The 21,713-nt window shown below is 40.7% G+C and overlaps 1 protein-coding gene across 1 annotated transcript in view; it reads right to left on the bottom strand.

Annotated features, from left to right (window-relative positions):
- The window catches only part of Tbx19 (T-box transcription factor 19), a 33,068-nt gene extending 12,628 nt beyond the window's left edge, over positions 1-20,440 (bottom strand). The window contains exons 1-4 of the mRNA XM_090340506.1: positions 20,351-20,440; positions 14,700-14,917; positions 4,281-4,545; positions 2,846-2,980 (exon numbers count right to left, since the gene is read on the bottom strand). Coding sequence (XP_090196632.1) covers positions 2,846-2,980; positions 4,281-4,541 — 396 coding nt within the window. The 5' untranslated portion in view covers positions 4,542-4,545; positions 14,700-14,917; positions 20,351-20,440. The remainder of the gene's footprint in view (positions 1-2,845; positions 2,981-4,280; positions 4,546-14,699; positions 14,918-20,350) is intronic.
- Between the last annotated feature and the right edge of the window lie 1,273 nt (positions 20,441-21,713).

A 21,713-nucleotide genomic window follows, 5' to 3' on the forward strand; every position in this document is an offset into this window, starting at 1 on the left:
ACAGAGACAGAGGCAGAGATTAAGACAGATAGAGAGATAGATAGAGAGATATAGAAAGAGAGATAAATAGATGATAGATAGATAGATAGATAGATAGATAGATAGATAGATAGATAGATAGCAATGGAAACAGAGATGAAATATGTTTGGGCTCCTTAGCTTGTGAGAAGAAATCAGGAGAAAGAGGAGAGATGTGGAGTTGGGTATATATGTCCTAGTCTTTTTCTTAACTTAAACCTGGAGACATCAGGGTGGTAAGTGGATACAAAGGAAGTATTTGTGTTTCTCTAACTCAACTCCAGGCCCATTGGTGTGCCAGGAAAACCTTGTGTACACAGGAAGAATCTGCAGTGAGATTTTGTATAATTTGATGGGCACAGGCATGTCTAGTTCTGGAAGTAGCCTGATTAGGCTACAGAGGTTGTTGAATGGGTCACCAGAGCCAGGCAGGTGATTCAAAAAGAACTGGCCAGGGGCCAGTGAATTTGGGCCTAGTGGTAGAGTGTTGGCCTAGCATGCACGAAGACCCAGGTTCAATTCCTTGGAACCACATATATAGAAAAAAAGCCAGAAGTGGTGCTGAATCTCAAGTGGTAGAGCTCTGGCCTTGAGAAAGTCCAAGGACAGTGCTCAGGCCCTGAGCTCAAGTCCAGAACTGGCAAAAAAAAAAAAAGGAAAAGAAAGAAAGAAGGAAAGAAAGAAAGAAAGAAAGAAAGAAAGAAAGAAAGAAAGAAAGAAAGAAAGAAAGAAAGAGAGAACTAGCCGGTATGTACCACCATCAAAAGCTCTTGAGGGCTCCCAAAGTCAGCAGTCAGATGACAAAGGGCATTGACAAAGGGAGCAAGCAGCATACAAATGAGTGAGGGGCCTGGATACCAGAGGGACTAGGACACTTCAAAAGCCAAACTCTCCCCTCTTGGGCTGAGTTGCTATCAGGGACAAAAGCAGGGAAGGCTTGGCTGAGAAGTGTCATCCTAGAAACCCACAATAGGTGAGAACTGTTGGTTCATTTTGCTGCCAGTAGCCTGTAGTCCTACAGTCACATTCTCTCTGCATATCTTTGTCATGAGCTAAATCTGAAATCTCATTTCCCCCGTATCAACAAGACAACAATTTCCAACCTAATGATCACTAGAATCCTCTAGGAGAGACTGGAAATTACAGATTCTCAGGCCCATCTGTGGAGATTTCGACTCTGTCACCTGGCGTCTTTTAAAGCAGCAATAAGGTATCATTTTAACCTATCGTATTGCCAAAGCAGAAAAGGACTGATTACATGTTGAGAGGATATGGGAGGTACCAATTGATGTCATCTGGGAGGAAGCAATTGGTCAACATCTATCAAAACTTTGAATATACATTCCTCTTAACAAAACAATACTATTCCTAGCTGTTTTCCCATTCAAGCAGACACCATTACAACATTATTTGTAATAGTAAATAAAACAAATAGAGACAAGCTAAATATCAATAGGTATGGAACTGATTACATGAAATCAATATATGGAATATCTTTATAATGTAACATTATTGGGAGTAAAGAAAAAGGGATATGCCTCAATACACACATTATACAATGAGAAGTTGGAAAAAATCAAACTAATAGATACAAATTGAAACAATTTATGTGAAGAAATCTACTTGCATATATATCTTTATATCACAGTAAATATGTAGAAAGAAACAACATGCGCTGTTATTGCTCTGGTGTCCATGAGGAATGGAGCAAAAGAAAAATCCCATCTGCTTTTCATTTTTCCTTTGCATACATCTGTACTATTGTTCATTTAATGAATAAATATTTACCTTAAAGTTAAAAAAAATTATATTTAACCAAAAGGAATCCAACATTGCTGAGTTTTACCTAATGATCAACAGGGCTAGAAATCCCTTGGGGACATAAATGATCCCAAACAACTCAGTGTTTAAGCTACTGAATATGAGAAGATATGACTGTACTCAGATGTTAGGAGTCAACAAACTAGACAAATAGCATTGAAACACACACACACACACACACACACACACACACACATGTGTACACATTCAATGGATGTACACATTTGGATCAATCCCCATAGATTTGCTTTAGAGCAAAAGAAAGTAGGCCCCAGCTATCCCTGTCCACTCATATTGCCCTGTTCCTGGACATACCTGGCTCATTACAGGCCAAGGGTCTCTCAGGGTCTAAGTGGCAGCAGAAAAGGATATAGTGGGTTGCAACAGTTCATATCTTCAGTGTCCTTCAAAGCTCCATTGAGCAAAGGCTTAACATCAGGGTGGTGACGATTGGGAGGCCTATCAGGAGATCCTTGAGTCCCATGAGAGCATACCCCTTGAGTGACTGTGACTCCATCCATTATCACTTTTTTTTCAACCAGTCCTGGACCATGAACTCAGGGCCTGAGCACTGTCCTTGGGCTTTCTCAAGGCTAGAGCTCTACCACTTGAGCCACAGTACCACTTCGGGTGGTCCTCCTGCATGCTAGGCAAGCACTCTAACAGTAGGCTAAACTCCTGGCCCCCTTGTCACTTTTTTTGTTTTGTTTTATGCTCCCTATCATGAAGTAATTTTGCTTGACCGTGTGCTCCTCAAGCCCACCTGACTAATCATAAAGTGGAACCTCAAAAACCATGAAACAAAATAAGTATCTCATGACTATATTATGATGGAACATTGAATCATACCTAAGGTTCAGCAAGCAGGCAAGAAGCAGAGAATAGCTTCCCTATCTTCTCTTTCATCCGTTAGCTCAGGGCAATACAATAAAAGGACCTCTGCCCCTTGGCCATGCTGTCCCAGGTGACATTTGTGTATACATGCTCACATGCACACATCTCTTACCTCCTCATTCTGGTAGGCAGTCACAGCTATGAATTGGGTTTCAGGGAAGGAGCAGTTCATGACCATTCTATGGGCCCCTCCAACACGCACTATGTGAATCTGTGGTTCATACTTATGCAGAGAATTCAGCATGATCTGCGACATGGGGGATAAAGATAAAAAGGAAGCCATGTCAAACCTGGTATATCACTGGCAATCAGTAAGCCAGTCCCTGTGGTTTATTCTATCTAGCAAGGCAAATCCTAGGTCATCTGAGCTTCCATCCTAGCTGCAATGGTAAGAAATGAATGGAGGCAATTTTCCTGAAGGCCCAAGGAGCTTAACGTTGATGTTGACTCTTAAACTGGGCTCAGGAAGAGGTTGCTAGAGAGAAACAGGCAAAGAGAGACAGACGAACAGACAGAGTTTGTTCTTACTCTCCTATTTTAGCACAATAGTGTACATTTCAATCCATTTAAGTATGCATCTTTTCATAGGAAGACTCTCAGAACTCAAAATGCTGACAATGACATTTTACTAGTGACTGATATCTGATAGCTGTATATAATCCGCTCTTTATGAATCATATGAAAGGCTCATGCTGTGAAACCAAGTAGACAATAACAATTGACTTTTTCAATTTCCTGTTTTAATAAAGAACTGGAACTTTGTGGATATTACAAAGCCTGGCTGGCATTATCTGTACCTTCAAAATGGCAAACTCCTTCACTCCCTACCAGCTAAGCTCAGAGAGAACAGAAAAGTTACAAGATAACTTAGGCCATATACATAATGTAAAAACACAGTCAAAGCCTTTTCTTCCCATCCTTGCCTCTAATACTCCAAATAATCTGAATTTTACAAATTAACAACTCAACAGGGCCTAGTATTTACATCCTACCACAGAAATTGAGAGGGAAAATCTCCTAAAACATGTTTACTTTAATTGGAAACCTTAAATAAAACCTTCCTTGTTTAAGGTTTGTTTGGATTAGTTTTTTTTTCTGAAAAACCAAAGCTGATTCAATATTCTATTGATAATTATCATAATGCCCAAGCAGAGGAAGTAATTATTTCATTTAGGAGGAGCTTTTTATTAAAGTATTTGTCTATTGCCAACATGCCACTTACACCAAAAAAAGAGGATACCAAATAACAAAACCATGGTGCCCACAAACATCTCCCTCCCCAGAGGAGCTGGGTAAAAAGCACAACACACAAGACCAAACTGAAAAGAGCACCATGATTAAGTAAACTACTGCACTCTCTCACTCTCTTAACATCAGGAAGTCCATTAAAAACTGAAAGCACCAATTAAGAGCTGTTTATTCCTGTTTACATTTGGACCTCAGGGAATAATTGGCTTCTGTGGGAGAAGAGGCTGGTGAGGACCCCTCTAATTGCCTAAATGCACCCTTGATATTTCTTGATTGGTGTGTGCTGAGGCTGTGCATACCTGCCCACCTCCGTTGAGCTTGTTGGTCAGCTTCACTTTGCTGAAGGAGATGGGAGCTTTCATCCAGTGGGCCCCGAAGTTGGGGGAGTCAGGGTGGATGTAGACGCAGCTGTGGCTGGAGACCTCCGGCTTGCCCGCGGGCACCCATTCCCCATTCACATACTTCCAGCGGTGGCTGTCGGTGGGGACAAAGTCCAGCAGAAGGGAGTACATGGCATTGGGGTCCAGCCCTGTGACACTAATCTTAAGAACAGGAAACATCCGTCTACAAGAAAAGCCAAGAGAATTCAGTCATAATGTGTAATGGACATCCTATGAAATGAAGAAAATGGAGGGAAAGAGCTGGGTTGAAAGGCATGGGGCAAATGATGAAAAGGATGACACAGCCCGAGAGGTATTGTACTCATAAATGGATTCCTTGAGTGGGATCACCTTTGTACAAGTACTTAAAGATAATTTTTAAGTAAAGGAAGGAAGGAAAGAGAAAAAGAGGAAAGAAGAAAGAAAGAAAGAAAGAAAGAAAGAAAGAAAGAAAGAAAGAAAGAAAGAAAGAAAGAAAGAAAAGAAAGAAAGAAGAAAGAAAAGGAGAAGAAAGAGGAAGGAAGGAAAGAAGGAAGGGAGGGAGGGAGGGAGGGAAGGAGGGAGAAGAGAAAGGAAGGGAAAGGAAGGGAAGGGAGAGAAGGAGGGAAAGCAGAAAGAGAAAAAGAAGGGAAAGAAAGAAAAGAAAGAAAGGTCATAATCTCAAAAGGAAATCTGAGTATTATCTCCATGTGTTCTCTAAGGGAGGTCAAATAAACAGGGACCAAACTCCCTGCTTCAGTTCCACCAGAAAAATGTGCTCCATTTTAAAGTCTAAACCCACTGATCTAGTCATTTGCCAGAGGAAGACTTGAAGATACACACCCTGGTGCCACATTCTCACAAAGCTTTCTTCAAATTCTTTTTTTTTTTTCTTGTGGGTCATGGGGCTTGAACTCTGGGCCTGGGTGCTGTCCCTGAGCCCTTCAGCTCAAGCCTATGGCCCTACCCACCTTGAGCCACAACCACATTTCCCATTTTCTAGTGATTGATTGGAGATAAGAGTCTTGTGTTTGGGCCAGGAGTTTGGCCTAATGGTTAAAGTGCTTGCCTAGCATGCATGAAGACCCGGGTTCGATTCCTAGGTACCACATATAGAAAAAAGCTGGAAGTGGTGCTGAGGCTCAAGTGGTAGAGCTCTAGCCTTGAGAAAGTCCAAGGACAGTGCTCAGGCCCTAAGCTCAAGCCCAGGACTGGCAAAAAAAAAAAAAAAGAGTCTCGTGTTCGTTAGTGCCCAGGCTGGCTTTGAACCATGATCCTCAGATCTCAGCCTCCTGAGTAGCTAGGATTATAGGTGTGAACCACCGCACCCAGTTTCTCTTCAAAGAATTCTTCTTTGTACCAAAATGCCACCAATGAATCCTTCCCAGACTTATGAAACACACCATCCCCGAATAATGGTAATAGCATTGCTATAGAAAAATGGTTGCTTAATTCCAAAATGACCAAGGGGAACTCTTGGCTACATAAAGGCCAGTTCCTTCCCTCCAGGACTTCTTAGAGCCTTTAACACCCTTGTGTACATGGTGGACTTTGAGGAAAAGTTGTCGGACTGTGTGTCTAACCTAAACTTACATGACAATGAACCATCTTTTCTCTGAGTAGCTATTTTGTGGAAATTTGGTTTTAGGGAGCACAGGTTTAAAACTACATGGATTCACTGACCTTTCTTTCATCTTCTAGAATGATTATTAAAAATCTATCCAAATTTGGAGAAGATATACAAATAAATGACTTCTGATCCTACAGTGTGATTGGAGAAGCTACTCAAATAACTAGCTTCTGATCCTACAGAAGGCACACTCATTAGCATTTGCTTCCTCTGCCATTGAGACGTCTTCCTTCCAGAAAGAAAAGGAGAGGAAAGTTGTCCCAGACAGGAGAGAGGCAGGTGGATAGCACTGGTGCTTCCAACTTAACAAAGTCACATAAGGTGCAACTGCAAATGAGAAGCAGACTGGCCAGATGAAGGACAAGGTTGCAAGGACAATATGCCAATATTTCCAGAGCATTCATTAGGCACCAGACATTGGACTAACACTTGACAAGAATTAATTACGTTCTTACAACAGCTTTATGAGGATGTCTTGGTGTGCCCAAGGAAAGAAAATTGGTTTAAACAGGCTAGGTCAAGAAAGTGAAGTAAATTAAATTACTTGTGTTTCCAAACCCAGATGTTGGCTGAGAATTGCATCTCCCATCTCACCTCTTCTTACTAATGTGATGTCCCTATCCTAAGAAGGTGGCCTGTGCAATGTAAACTTTGTTTCCTGACTTTTTGTTTTGCTCCTCATTCAGTAGAGAAAACAGAAGGTTTTTCTATTATTTTCTCTTGATGACATATTGGACTATTCTCTTATATATATATTTGTAATTATATATTTTCTTATATAATTTAAATATTTCCTTATATATTTTGATTATTTTTATACATTTTAATGTTTCCATTGGACGGTAGCTCGGACCAGCTGGACATAAAGTAAGACCTTACTGAGAAAATAACCACAGCAAAAAAAGAGCTAGAGGCATGGCTCAAGTGTTAGAGCACCTACCCAGCAATCATGAGACCCTAAGTTCAATCCCAATGCCACAAAATGTCCTTCCTGGTAGTGTTTTGGATATGTTGCATCTCATTTAAGTCTTGCTTCACCACTTGAAGGTATTGTTATGCTCATTTTCTGGATGAGGACACTGGTACTCTAGAAGCCCAGAAGCACATGCTTTCCCCCTCCTCCTGCTAGCCTTCTCTTTCACTAGTCACTAATCTGCTCTCTTTTTACTCTTTCTTTATGGAGACGTCTAGAAAATTGATATTTGGGCCACAGTAAAAGGATCACTTTCCTCAATGTTCCCTCAATCTCCACACCCAGTTAAGAGCTTTATTTGCTCATTGATGATTTCTTCGTGCTGGTTCTATAACAGGAACTGTTCAAATGGGGATCCAGTGGACAAAAGGGATTCACAGACCCATGAGCTAACATGCTAACAAGGAAATCAGGCAACTGGAAAAGGTGGTCGTTGCTCTCCATATGTGAGATTGTTTTCAAGCGCCAAAGTACGAACCAAAACTCTTATTCAGAGAGTAGGATGAGAGGCCTCCCAGTGAGACACTAAAGGGTAAAGAGCCACATGAGTCAACCTTAGGTACATCAGAACAGTGCCATTGGACGCAAGACTTCAATGAGAATACATCAGTCATACAAAATGTCACAGGGGTGCACTGAAAGGAACAGCAAGCATTACAGACTGGAGGTTGCAGTAAGCATGTTCTACCAAGAAGCTGAGAGTGAAACTAGCTCAGGAAAAAATGAAGGGAACATTAAACTTCTCACCCCTACTTCCAATACGACAGAATCCTTCTTATTCTCTCAGCTCTACATGCAGGTCTCGAAGGACACAATCCAGAACAACCATATGATGGTATCTTTTTCTTCCAGTCGACATTCAGAGCTCTGCTTGATGTTTGAAAGAAGCTATGATTTCAGCTACTCAGAAGGCAGAGGTCATAAGGTTCTCAAAACTAGCCTGGGCAAAAAAATTATCAAGATTCCCACCTCAACAAATGAACCAGGCAGGAAGGTTCACATCTATAGTCCCAGCTAGCGGGAGGTATGGCTAAGATGATCACTGTCCAGGCCAGCTATTGGTAAAAATATATAATGCTACCTGAAAAAGTAACTGAAGCAAAAGGCTGAGGGTGTCACTCAAATGATAAAGCACATGCCTAGCAACTAGGAGGCCCCAAGTACCACTAAAAAAATTCATGATTACATGGTCCCACAAAAAATATTCAACATCTCTAGTCATTCAAAAAAACTCAATAGTGAAATACCATATTGTGCCCACAAGTATGTCTAGAATAGGAAAAAACTAGATGATAACAAATATTAGTGAGGATATAGAGAAAATGGTATCTCATACATTGCTGATAGGGATGTGAATTGGTGCAGTCACTTTTAAAGCACCCTGGCTGTCTCTCATTCAATTAAATAAGTAGTTATTCCATGAGCCTACAATTCTCATCCTATTTAGCAATGTATACAGGGAAGGTGAAAACTCTTCACATGAAAATATGGGCACACAAATGTTTGTAGTATTAGTATTCATAAAGGAAAAAATGTAGGAAGTCCCAAATATCCATGACCTAATGAACAGATATAAAATGCATTATATCCATACAGTGGAATATTACTCAGTCACAAAAACAAGTGAATATATACTATAACATAGATGAGCCTTGAAGAGTTTTGCTAAGTGAAAGCCTTTCACAAAGAGTCATATATTGTGTGATGCCATCTGTGTGAAATAACTAGAAGATAGGTCTATAGAGACAGAAAACAGATGGGGTACAATAGCTTATGGATTTAAGTCTTTTCTTTAAGGTTGTGAAAATGTTCTAAAATTAATTGTGGAAAAAGACACACAACTCTGTGACTATAATATGACCATTGTACAGTACCCTTTAAATGGATAAATCATATGTTGTGTGACTCATATCATAACACTATTAATAAATATGAAGCAACTGAAGCATCCTATCTTCTGGAAAGTCATATCTAAGAAATAATAATTCATTGCTTTAGGTTCTTCATTACCCCATTTGCCAAGAACTTTATAATTAGCCTTAGTTTTATTTGTCTACTTGGTTTTGAGACAGGTTCTCAGTAGGTACCTCAGGCTTGCCTTGAATTTTCCATTCTCCTGCCTTGGCCTCTCAAGTGCAGGTGTGTATTACCATGCCTAGTGTTTTTGTTTGTTTTTTGATGGCTACATGAGTAAACAAAGAAGTATCTTGTACTTTTTTGTCTCCTTTCTGCCAATCAGGAATAAATGAAAATTATGTCTACTTGCTAAAGATCCAGGAACTGGAAGTAAGCTTGTCTCTAAACCAATTCATCTACTGTCACCTTTGCTCATCTCCTTCCCCCAATTTGTCCTGCCTCAGAATAACCCGGATGGCCTTGAAACATTATCCATTTACCTGTAATACGTAAACAAACATTCCTGTCAACAAAGATACTCATGAGTAGCAGGCCTTGTTTTCAAGGATGAACTGAGCTTCTCATCAACTTGATCATGTCCCTATGCCCCACCCCCATCCCAGGAGAAAATGAACCATCAAAGCCTGTGAGGAGTTTAGCAACATGTTCCTCAGTCCCCAACTCACCCCCGCTTCACTCTTCCTTGAAGATTCTCTACAGAGAAGAAAAGAGGTAGACACAGATACAGGGAGGGAGTACAAGGAAGAAAAGAGATAATGGTGCTAGGTAAGGAAGTACTTCCCAAAACACCATGATTGAAGAGCTGGTGTTGGGGTTTTGTCTGCAAGTTTGGCATTGGTTTCACTGTGAGGCTAGCTTTCATTAACAACCACACTGTTGGAGGATGCTTAGAAAAGAGAAAATCTGAAAGGGGAAAGGGGGAGGCAGGACTGTGCATTCAGAGGCAGGTTACACAAGCCCATAAGATCCTCTCCACTGTAAATGTAAAGATCAAAGAACACAAATCATGGGCTCCAATTTCCAATATGGATTTGAGCACACCACATCCCAACCTTCATTTTTCTCCTCTCCTGAACTAGCCTCCATAGAAACTTAGAATATCAGCTTATCAGGTACAAACTCTGTCATTTCCAACACTTACTCATAATAGCAAATGGACACACCAATTACACAGGCAAATGCTCCAAAGCTCTTAAAAACTACTTGATGCAAATTAAGTTAAAAAATAATTTAATCATATGGGAAGACACATGAAATACAACATTTCCCCACTGGGCGAACACCTTATCATTCAAGAAAGAAAGTGCAGAGAGTTAATCTGTTTGTCTCTCTAGTTGGAAATGTCATGAAAAGTACAAGAGCTCAGCTTAAAGAGAGATGACAGGAAACCCAGGCCGGGTGCCCTAGAGCTGTCTCAAATGAGCTCTATCAGTATTATAATTGTCACTATTACATCTGAAAAACTATTCAATAAAAGTTTTAAATAAAAGAAGGGGCTGGAGGAAAGAAGGAGGAAGTGAAAAAAAAGGTGGAAGAGGAAAGAAAGAACAGGGGGACCATTAGGATCCCAGTTTCTGGAGATCATAAGGAATACATCTCCAGATGAAACTCCTTCTCTACAGTACCTCTAGTCAGCATCAGAGACAAGACTCTCATTTGTATATAAATATATATACACAAATAGAAGATCTCACTTTGATAAGTCTCAGCTCTTCATCAGTCCATCCTATGTGAACTTAAATTATGCTATTAGGCAGAACGATGAGACCATAGATGTGCAGGACTTCACCTGCTCCAGTGAGCTTCTGAGAAAAGTGGAAAGGTCAACAAAGTGAAAGGGCCAGGCAGGAAATAAGAGCAGAAGGTATTGAGCCATGTATTTCATTAATGGGCTGCCAATTTTCCCCAGGTCTGGCTGAGGAGATAGCATGGAAGGCATGGATTTGGAGGAGACAGAGATCTCTAGCAAAAGAAAGGGCACAGAAAGGAAACCAAAAGAGACAGATGACTGGAGGGTGGTGGAGAAAGAAGGGAGTAGAGAAGAGATGAAGCAAGAAATTTCTGTGTCAAGAACATGCAGTTCTACTAATATTTAATCTGAGAAGTAAGGAGATTGAGAGTGATTCCATACCACTGTCATTCCTTATCAACTACACCAACTTTTTAAGGACTTTTCCCACCTCTTTCTAGAGAAAAAGGGAGTTTTCCATCTCCTGGAAAGAGCATAACCTAATGGATACAAAGCTCTTAAGAAAAAGATTAATCACAAGAGGGGGAAGAGCTGCAGGGCACTCACTACAGTTATATTTCTTGTATAAAAGATATTTTTCAGATAGCTAATATGAATGACTTCAAATATGAAGAATTGTAAACTGGGTGAAATTTAAATTTTTAAATACTGGGCAAAAATTTACTTAGATGAGAAAAGATACTTAAGTGGTAAAGGTACATACACTCAGATATACATTATTTCCTTGGATCTTAAAATGTTTCGGAAATGTTCACGCTGTTGAAATACATGAACCATATTTTAATTTGCTTACTGTACTTTTTTTATTGTAAAATGTGGCCACGTTAATAGCCAAGTAATTGAAGCCAGGATCTTAAGCTACTGTCCAAAAGAATAATCCATTAATAGTAAATTCTTTCTACAAATCACACGTAATAAAATTTTGACAACTGGGTCATCATTCATCTTTGAAAGATGGATTAAGGATTTGGAGTCATTTCTAAAACTGAAATCATGTTTTTATTTTCCTTTTAACTAAGAGACAACAAAATTAATGTGTAGTTACAGATTAAGAGAAGGAACAAGTGTAATTACAAATCTTAAAGGCACTAAATCTTGCATTGGTTGCAAGTGTGGGACTCATCTAGAGAGATAAATATAAATATCAAGCAAAGTTCACAGTCTTGCTATAATAAGTACAACCACAGTTTTCTCACAATGCCCTTAAAAAGCATTTCAATATCATGCATCAGCTCTCACGTTCACAATTCTCCTAGATGTGAACAAACCATTTATTTCCCATGCTGCATTTTTATTCCAAATTAGATATCAGGAAAGGATGCATTTTGTATTAGAACAAAAGCCTGCCAAAAGTTCAGCTCCCTTCTACTTTTTTCCTAGTAACAAAATTTCTCTCAAGGTGCCCTAAATGAAAAGGTCTGTTTGTGTTTTGTACTTTTGTGCCCATGGGTACCAAAAGCCACCTGAGCATGAACTGGATGTTGGGAGTGAATGTGACTGTGCTGCCATGGAATTTGCTTTCAAAACATTTGCATCTCCTTTGCTAGCGAAAGCTATTACTTTGACAGCCCCGTAGTGGAATAGACTTTATATAACCCAAGAAATACCAGGGAAGTTCAGTTTCCTTCCATCCCTCATTTTTCCCTCATTCACAATCACTGCAACAGTTTTCCAAACCTCACAAGCACACAATCACAAATGAACACTCCCCCTCAACACACAGGCAAAAGAAAGCAGTCCACCCGTCCACCCCTTTGCTCTTAGTCTTCAACTAATCCAGAATTCTGGCAACTTTTCTGTGCTTAAGAAGTAACCATACAACTTCCAAATAAGACAGACTTTTACATCATCTGAATGGAGTAGAAGCTCAGGTCTCTGCCAGAGTACGTTGTCAAAAATCAATAGTTTTCTGACATTTCAACGCATTTCTCCAGCATTATATACATGTATAGGGCATCACCTCTTCATGGTGACTTCCCAGAATCTCCATTTACAATGCCTGTAAGACAGGTGGCTTCATCTTCCACTCCTCAGAGGAGCTCAGAAAAATTAATTAAGTTGGCTGGGGGACAGCCATGGGAGAGAGTTCACTGAAGGTGTTTAATCAGACAGACCCTGCCACCTCTGAATGCGGAGCAGCAGCCTCTTCGATATTCAAGGGGTCTCACCTCCCTTGCTAAGCAGTGCCAGCCAGGCCAGGCAACAGATACACTCACCTGCCATTCTTGGTCACAATCATCTCATTAGTGACTTCTTTGAATCTCTGCCAGAGGGTTGCATCCTCCAGGACGATCTGAAGCTGCTTCTCTGTAGGGTCGCCTTTCTCCCTCCCTGCCTGGAGCTCACTTTCCACCACATTGAGCAGGCGAGAAACAGAGCCATCGCTACTCTTCTGGGTACCTGGATCAGTCATGGCCACAGGGCCTCTCAAACTTTGCTGAGAGCCACTGCCTACTTTACCTCCTTCTAGCTCTTTCCTTCCCTCACTTGCCTGCTTTTCAAACCCAGCTGAATGGTTCCTGAGGAACTGGAAGAAGGTGCCTGGGCTCTTGCCTAAGCTTCCAGTCTGCCACCCCTGAAAGTCTCCAAATTATACCACCAACCTGTTAAGCTTCAGTTGGGGAGCGGGGTGGAGGGAGGGGAGAGGTAGGGAAGAATAAGCCTTCTCTTAATTACTCATTGGATCAGGTGGGAGCCAGCCTGGCTTTCCCATTGGCTGCCGTGCATAGAGTAGACGTTTAAGAAGGGTACTCCATCCAAATTATCAGGCTTTTATCTTGTTGTACCTGAAGAGGTCTAATCGGTGTATTGAGTACCATTTTCCCGTTAATTAAAATTATTCCAGGCCCAGACTGCAACAATCAGGCAAATCATGTTTGTGTATAAAGCCCGTGGCATGTGGCACCTATAGGGAAGGACATCCTGGGGAGAATTAAGAAACTTGATGGCTGTCCTGCTACAGTAGAAAATCTAAATTTCCCCAGCAGCTTAAACAGGTATTGAGCCTTTAGAAAGAGGGTTGGCAGGTTCGGAAGTTCAAAGGCACAGTGCCAAGAAACAAGACTAGTGTGTTGGGGGATTTAAAAAAAACAAGTGATCTGTGTGCCATACTCAAGGTTATGAGTTCAGGAGCAAAGAAAAGTAAAGGACCTCTTTCACCAGAGGAATCCCCTCTGGTCATCTTTCTCCTAAGAGATCTCACACAGTCTTACACCCTACCCACCAAAAGGGCCCCATTTGCCTCTGACAAACAGAAGAGAATTGAATCTTGTCCTTCCTTCTTAGAATCCAGTGCCCCAATCTCTTTTTCTGCCTATTTCTAGCCAAAGAGAGGGAATCAAAAGACAATTCATGGCATATTATCCTAAGAAAGCCCCTGCATTCATCACGTGGAAACAAAACTTATACTGTTATGCAGAGCAATTTTAATCCTTGGTGTCCTGGGACATGCTGGTTTTCCCCTCAGATGAGGCTAGGCCGGCCTTCCAGGGTAAATGCCCACACTTCCTTGCTGATATAACTAATAGGAGAGAATTTTTCTTTACACATCACATTAAAGAGCAGAAATCGTATGTGAATTAATGCACCTTCTATCTGGCAAATATCATGTAACCCTTTTACTAATTACAATAAAAAAAAAATAAAGAGCAGAAATCTAGGGTTGAAGAAGCACAGGAACAGAAGCAGCTCTAATCCACTAACTCTAGAAAGAGCATAAGGATGGCTTTTTAAAAATATCTCATTAAGGAAGTGGTGCTGTGGCTCAAGTGAGTAGTAGCCTTGAGCTGAATAGCTCAGGGACAGCATCCAGACTGAGATCAAGCCCTATGACCCACAATACTAATACTAATACTAATAGAAACTAAAAAACAACAAAACATAAAAAGCAAAATGTTAACCTAAAGTCAGGTTAAAGACGATGCAGAATATCCATTCAGCATTTTAATGAGAATATCAGATTTATGTTCATTATAGATGAAAATGACATAAGAAAAATGGATTATCCAATAAAAAATAAACCAGGAGAAGAAACAGAAAAGGAATATCCTTCTCATCCCTGACTAATTTCAGCCTGTGCAGAGAACTTACGTGTACAAATTATGGAGCTGGAAGATGTTTTCTCCTAATGCTTCTCCATTCCCTCTTGGATTCAGTTAATAGGAGACTAGCAGGTAGGACCTTCCCAATCTTCCTTTGCGTGCTTGCCTTTTGGAATCTCCCACACACATTCTTTTTCTTTTCTTCAGGCAGGGTCTTGCTATATATCCCAGGCTCTATCAAATTCTTGTGCCTTCTACTTCACCTTCCTAAGTGTTGGAATTACAGGTATGTGTTACCATGCCAAGCCTATACAAATTCTTTTCTCTGTATTAGTCACACTTTTCACTACTGTATCAATTACTCGAAGATTGTAAAAAGAGTTTAAAGGAGAGAAGATTTATTTTGGGCCGTGATTTTAGACATTTCAACCCATAGTTGCTTAGTTCCATGTTTCTGGGCATTGTAACGAAGCAGAGCATGATGGAAGAAGGTACAGTGGAAAAAAAGTTGTTCATCTGTGGCAGCCAAGGAGCAGAGAGAGACAGAAGCGATCAGAGACAAAAATCACCCTTCAAAATGCCCTTAGTAGCTCACTTCCTCCAAACTTTGTGAAGTGTCCACCACTTCCCAATAATGTTATCAAATTATAGACCCAACAATGAGTTAATCCATTGATTACTCCAAGGGGTTAAAAGAAAAAAAAACTTCATGATCCAATCATCTCTCAATAATTGAACCACTCACCTGTGGACCAAACCTTCAACATAAGAATTTTTGTGGGGAGGGGACACTTCATAGTCAAACCCTAACAATGTTTTATAGACATTCTTGTTGAAAATAAAGAGAATATATTTTTAGATTTTTAAAATAGATTTTAAAACTAGGACATTTCCCAATTTCTCATTTTATGCACATTTTTAAAGTTGTTTTTTTAATTTCCTAACTAGCTGGGCTCTGGTGGCCCACACCAGTAATCCTAGCTACTCTGAGGCTGAGATCTGAGGATCACTGTTCAAAGCCAACCTATGCAGAAAAGTCCATGAGTAAACTACTCAAAATGACCAGAAGTGATACAGTAATATGGTAAAACACTAACCCAGAGGAAAAGAAGCTCAGGGACAGAACTCAGGCCCTGAGTTCAAGCCCCAAGACTAGGAAAAAATACTTCATAAAACCCTCATCTTCTGCAGTTCATAGTGCAGTCTGGTTTTTACATTAGTGGATTACTGCGTTCTAAATTGCCCTACAAATGCTTCAAATTACTGTCCCATATATATTTTGTAAGGTCATAGACAAGCATCTTAAAAAACAAATCACTCATTTTCTCTCTTCAGGAATCTCTACAGCACTGAGATTTTCTGAAATAAAAGTTACTTAGACAATTTGCAAAAGGCTCTTGCATCTTCAATACTTAATGATGGCTTCATCTGCATTTTATTTGTTTAAGCATTTTAGTTTCACCTCCTATACCACAGGCCATACTTTTAAATATAAAAATCTAGTAGCTAGTCGGGTGCACAGTGGCTCATGCCTATAATCCTAGCTACTCAGGAGGCTGAGATCTGAGTATCAAGGTTCAAAGCCAGCCTGGGCACAAAAGGACCTGGACCTGAGATGCTTATCTCCAATTAACTTCTGGAAAACAGGAAGTGGGGGGGGGGTCTTGGCTCAAGGGGAGGGCAATAGCCTTGAGCTGAAGAGCTCAGGGCTAATGCCCAGGCCCAGGGATAGGGCAGTAACCTTGAGCTGAAGAGCTCAGGGACAGCATCCAGGCCGAGTTCAAGCCCCATGACCCACAAAAAAAAAATCTAGTAGCTATTATAAAACAGGTCACCTGTAATTATTATTGATTTATCATTCAGTATATCACAATGTAATGAAGCAAATACAATCCAAAGAAAAATGAACTTTTCAGGAGCCAATAACTCACACCTGTAACCCAGCTACTCAGGAGGCTGAGATCTGAGGATTGCAGTTAAAAGCCAACTTAGAGGAGCTGGAAATGTGGCTTAGTGATAGAGTGCTTGCTGAGCATGCATGAAGCCATGGGTTCAATTCTTCAGTGCCACATAAACAGAAAAAGTCAGAAGTGGTGCCACAGCTTATAGACAGTGCCCAGGCCCTGAGGTCTAACCCCAGGACTGGCAAAAAAAAAAAAAAAAACAACCAGTTTAGACAGAAAAGACTCTTATCTCTAATTAGCCAGCAGAAACTGTAGATATAGCTCAAATGGTAGAATACCACCATGAGAGAAAATGGTCAAGCAAGAGCACAGGGTCCTGAGTTTAAGTCCTGGTACTAAAAAGATTTTTTTAAGAAAGAAAAAAAAAAGGAAAGAGCAAAGAAAGAAAAAGAATCTTTGAAAAACACTAGAAGATAACTTCCATTCCAAAATTGTTTGAAAAGCTTACAAATAAAATTGAATACAATGAATAATGAAGTACTATACTTTGTCAAATGACACAGAAGATTAGGCATGGTAAGCATGAGGCTGTAGTCCCAACCACTTGGAAGGCTGAAAAGGGAGGATCACTTGAGTCCAGGAATTTCAGACCAAATGCATACTTCCTCCCATAATCAGGAAAAGCTGGATTTCCAACTAAGTGTGGAATCAAATAAAACACATACACACTACTCCAAAACTTAATTTCTCATCCATGAAGAAGGTGATTTGATATGAGGATGCAGATGGGAGAACTGAGATCTCTAGCAAATTCCAAAGCCCGTCAACTTCCGATCCCTGTTAAGTCTTTCCAGGTAGGGAAGATTGCTACTCTTCTCCATCACACATAACATGATGTCCACAACCTGCCCCTTCAACGTTGGCTCCAGCTATTCAGCAATGGGTGCCAGTAGGCACTGGCAGCCTACAGATTTTCCCTACAGAGATCATTAAGGATAGATGCAGGATTATACAGCAGACATGCCTGGAAGTCATCCAAATTGTCTACATCTTGTCAACTAAGCATAACAGGAGAACTTGCTATTTAGCTAATCCTATTGTGGACAGAGGAGTAGAATGAAGATTTCTGTAAATAATCACCCCGAAGCATCTGTGTGCACATCTGGATTTTCACTTATAGGTCCTCTCCAAAGAAGGCATGCATAAAGTATCAGGAAAGAGTGAAGAACTAGAGAAAAGTCTCCTCATGGGAAGAACCCCAAGAATGATGAACAATCAAAGAGGAGGCACAGGACAGGCTCGAGTTTCTCTCCCGGACACATCATGTCTCCTCACACTAAGAAGCTTCATTCCTTTAAAAGTTCAGCTCTTGACTTAGAAAAAAATCATATTAAGTAAGCCAGACTCAAAGGAACATAGGCTCAATGGTTTCCCTCATTTGTCATAATTAGTTTAAACATTGGACTCTCCTAGCAGAGGTTTACAATAGGGCAAAACTTAAAAACATAAGGCCATATAGGATGAGGCTAAATGAAAGGACCTCCAAGATATAGAAACAAGAGCCATAGAAGGTGTGACTGTTGTTCTTAATGTACTATGTTATTTCTCATCTTACCTTGTTATCTGGTATATTGTATATACGTTTATTTGTTTATTTGAAATAGGAAAGGGAAGGGGGAAAACAAGATGAGGGGTGAGGTAGAGGAGGGAAATGAGGACAAAAACATGAGAAGGGGTAGCAATGATTATTAAGAAGTGTACATTCTATCTGGTGAATATAATGTAACCCTTCTATTAATTACAAAAAAAAGTTCGGTTCTTACAGGAAATATGTGAGTTCCTTTATCAGGTGTTACAACAAGAATTCCAACCAGTAAGGAGTTGGCAGGAGTAGGAGAGCCCTGTCATCAGGAACTTTCCTCCCCAGGCTGGGGCCTACCGTGCCACATCTTCCACATGGGCCACTTCATCAGAAGAAATCACAAGGAGAGATCCAAAAGAAAGTGTGTAATACTGTGCGGTGTGAATTTTGCCATGAATTACTCTGTGTCTGTGAACAATTAATTTTGCTGTACCTCTTTGTCTTTATACACTAATACGCTAAAAGGAGCTGAAAGGAAATCTCCAAACTCCCCCAATAGTCTTTGATTTTTATAAATGAGGATGATGATAAGGATGAAGGCATTTCCCTGGCATCATCACACCTTCCTCATTTGCCTAACATCATTGAGGGCTCACTTTAGGCAAAGGATCACATCAGATCTGATCCCAGGGAGAAATCACAGATCAGGGGGGAAACTGTCAAGTTTCCTGCCATGGAAATTGTCTAAGGAAGCAGAGAAAAGAGAAAGCCTGCCATTCCCTGGGTCCTTCTGTACTCTGAGACCTTCTCAGAGTACAGAACACTTCTGCTCAGTTGTGAAAAAGCAGTTTAGCCGGGGTCCAGGAAAGGGCTACATTCCAGGGAGAAAATTCCAGAAAAATGTCAAAAGGCACATAAATATCAAATATTCAAATAACATCCAGATTAGCCAGTACACCACTAGACTAGACTAGATTAAGGGTTCTCAATGTACAATTTCCAAAAAGGAAACCATTTCAGGTTCATTTATTATGATAATAGTCACATGTAACACCCATGCATTTAAGGTTAATTTCACTTAAGACAAACAAAAAGATTTAGTTTGCCTAGCATGCACACGGGCCTGAATTCAACCCCAAGCACCCCAAAAGAAACATAAAAATGAAATAATTCAAAATAAAAGGCTACAAAAGCAATAGTGGAAGTACAACTTGAGAATCTCCAAAGATAGTAAGAAGATAACTGAAGTTTAGCAAATGTCATCACAAGTACAGAGGAAGACTGGGTAATTTTGAGCAAGCAGACAACCAGATCCGCTGTGGATGAAGAGCCCTTCAATGGCAGGACATAGGAGAGAGCAATGTAACTTTTGCAGGTTCTACATAAGGGGATGTGACTGGGCGAGTGTGATGGAGGAGGAAAGAACACAGCACATGGAGAGCCATAGGAATCTGTCACCACTAAAGATGGCTCTTGAAGGGTGAAGGCATTCACAAGGATTGTTCAGGTGACCAATTGTGCAACTGAGAAAATGACAGGACCATTCGTCAGTATACAGAACCCAGGAATTCCAGAGCAAGAAGGAATGACATTACATATTGATGATGGGCAAGAGCATGAATTCTCTTCCACTGCTGAGAACTGCACTCAGGGCTTCAGGTATGCTAGGCATACTAGGAGCATCCACTCTGAGGAACATGCAGGGAACCACTGAACATTCAGAGCCAGGAAGTGAGGAAAGGAAACACACAGTTCTACCACCTCAGACCTTGAACCCTGCTGAAGAGATTAGGGAAGGGCCTCTTCTGCCTGGCAACTTGACTTCTACCTCACTGGCCCAGCAGCTGCTATGCTGCCACCGTTGTTGGCAGGGTAGAAGTGAGGGACAAGGAAGGTAGAAGGTATTAATTAAATTGTACAGTCTAGCGGATACCTGATAGTACTATTCCGTATTCTGGTGCACAGTGACCCATGTCTCCAACTTAAGGGATAGAAATTAAAAGCCACGCAACCTGAGCTGACAAGCTTGAGCTCTTGTGCACTGTGCTTGTGTCCCTAGGCCCAGACCAGAGACAATCCATGTCTGCACATTCAGTCCTCAGAGACTGCAGAAACCTAACACCTATCTCCACCACAGCCAGGGCCAGCAGGAAATTAACACTCACCCAGGTACTAGGACATAATTAAACTCAACAAAAAGACAGCTGCTGTTACCTTTCCTTTTTAATCACCACCATGCAGCCCAGGGATTACTAGCTTTGGGGTGACTCAGGGAGGATTACTCTTTCATTAGTGTCTAGGGTCAGTTCCAACACCAAGTCCTAAGAGCCTTTTCGACACCCTCCCTTACAGCCATTTCTAAACAGTTAGATTTTGCAAGCCACTGGCAACTTACTCTTGCCACATACTCCTTACTCAAATATCTATTATTTTAAACACCCCACAAACATGACCTCTGCTCTACTTAAGTTTCTAGGTGTGTACAACAATGTCATCCTAAATCCCCAATATAATCTGTAACCATGACCAGGACTAATTTTGGCTGATCCTCCAGGATGATAAAGGCAATAAAAAAAAAATCCTGGCTTTCCCAGTTAGCCACAGTCTATCTACCATGTCCTCGGAAGACACAAACATGCTGACAATCCAGGCAAATCTGTTGCAGATCCTTTTGTCTCCTCACAGTGCATACTGGTCCCAAGAGGCTGAGACCCAAATCAGCTTTCAAGAAGAGGTAAGAACGATGCTCTCAAGAGAAAGACCTAGCTAGCCCAGGGATGGGACTTCCAGCCAACTGTCTTACTGTAAAACCCTTGCATCCCAAAAGAAGCTCTTTGAATTCCCTCAGCCTTTAAAAAATGGGGATTTGAGACTGGTGCCAGTGACTTAAAGCTGTAATCCTAGCTACTCAAAGATGGGAGGATTACAGTTCAAAACCAGCCAGGTCAGTGAAGTATGTGAGACTAACTCCAATTACACACACACACACACACACACACACGCACGCACGCACGCACGCACGCAAAACAAAACCAACCTGGAGCTGTGGTTCAAGAAGTAGAGCATTAGCCTTGAGCAAAAAAAAAGGTCAGGGATGTGGGGGGAGGAGGGAACGCTTCTCCATTCCTCATTTTGCTCAGAACTAGTCTTGTATACACCTGTTTCTTTACACCAAAGAGGAAAATAAAACCCTAGCTATCTTGGTCAAGGAAAAGGAAAAATGTAGGACTGAAGAAGAGATATATTGACAAATATAGCCCAAATCATACTCTATACATAATGATTTGAACCCTAAAGTGTGAACGAATTGTAGCCTAAGAATATATTCTCAGAATCAAGCAACCAAGTCAACCAATCACAGCCACTGAGAGCTTCAGCCAATCACAGGCTACCTATATCCATATAGTGAAAATACTAACTGCAACTAATCAAGGCATTTCTTGATGTCACTTAATTTTCTCTGTCTACAATTTCATGCAGTGGGAGGGACTTTCAGAGCTATAGTTGGTCTCAGATACTGTCAGATCCTTAACTATTTTCATTTAAGTTAATCTTAAATGCAACCAATCTTGTTTTT

This window comes from Megascapheus bottae, chromosome 10 (assembly GCF_031878675.1).
Source record: "Megascapheus bottae isolate mThoBot1 chromosome 10, mThoBot2.hap1, whole genome shotgun sequence".
Lineage (NCBI taxonomy): Eukaryota > Metazoa > Chordata > Mammalia > Rodentia > Geomyidae > Megascapheus > Megascapheus bottae.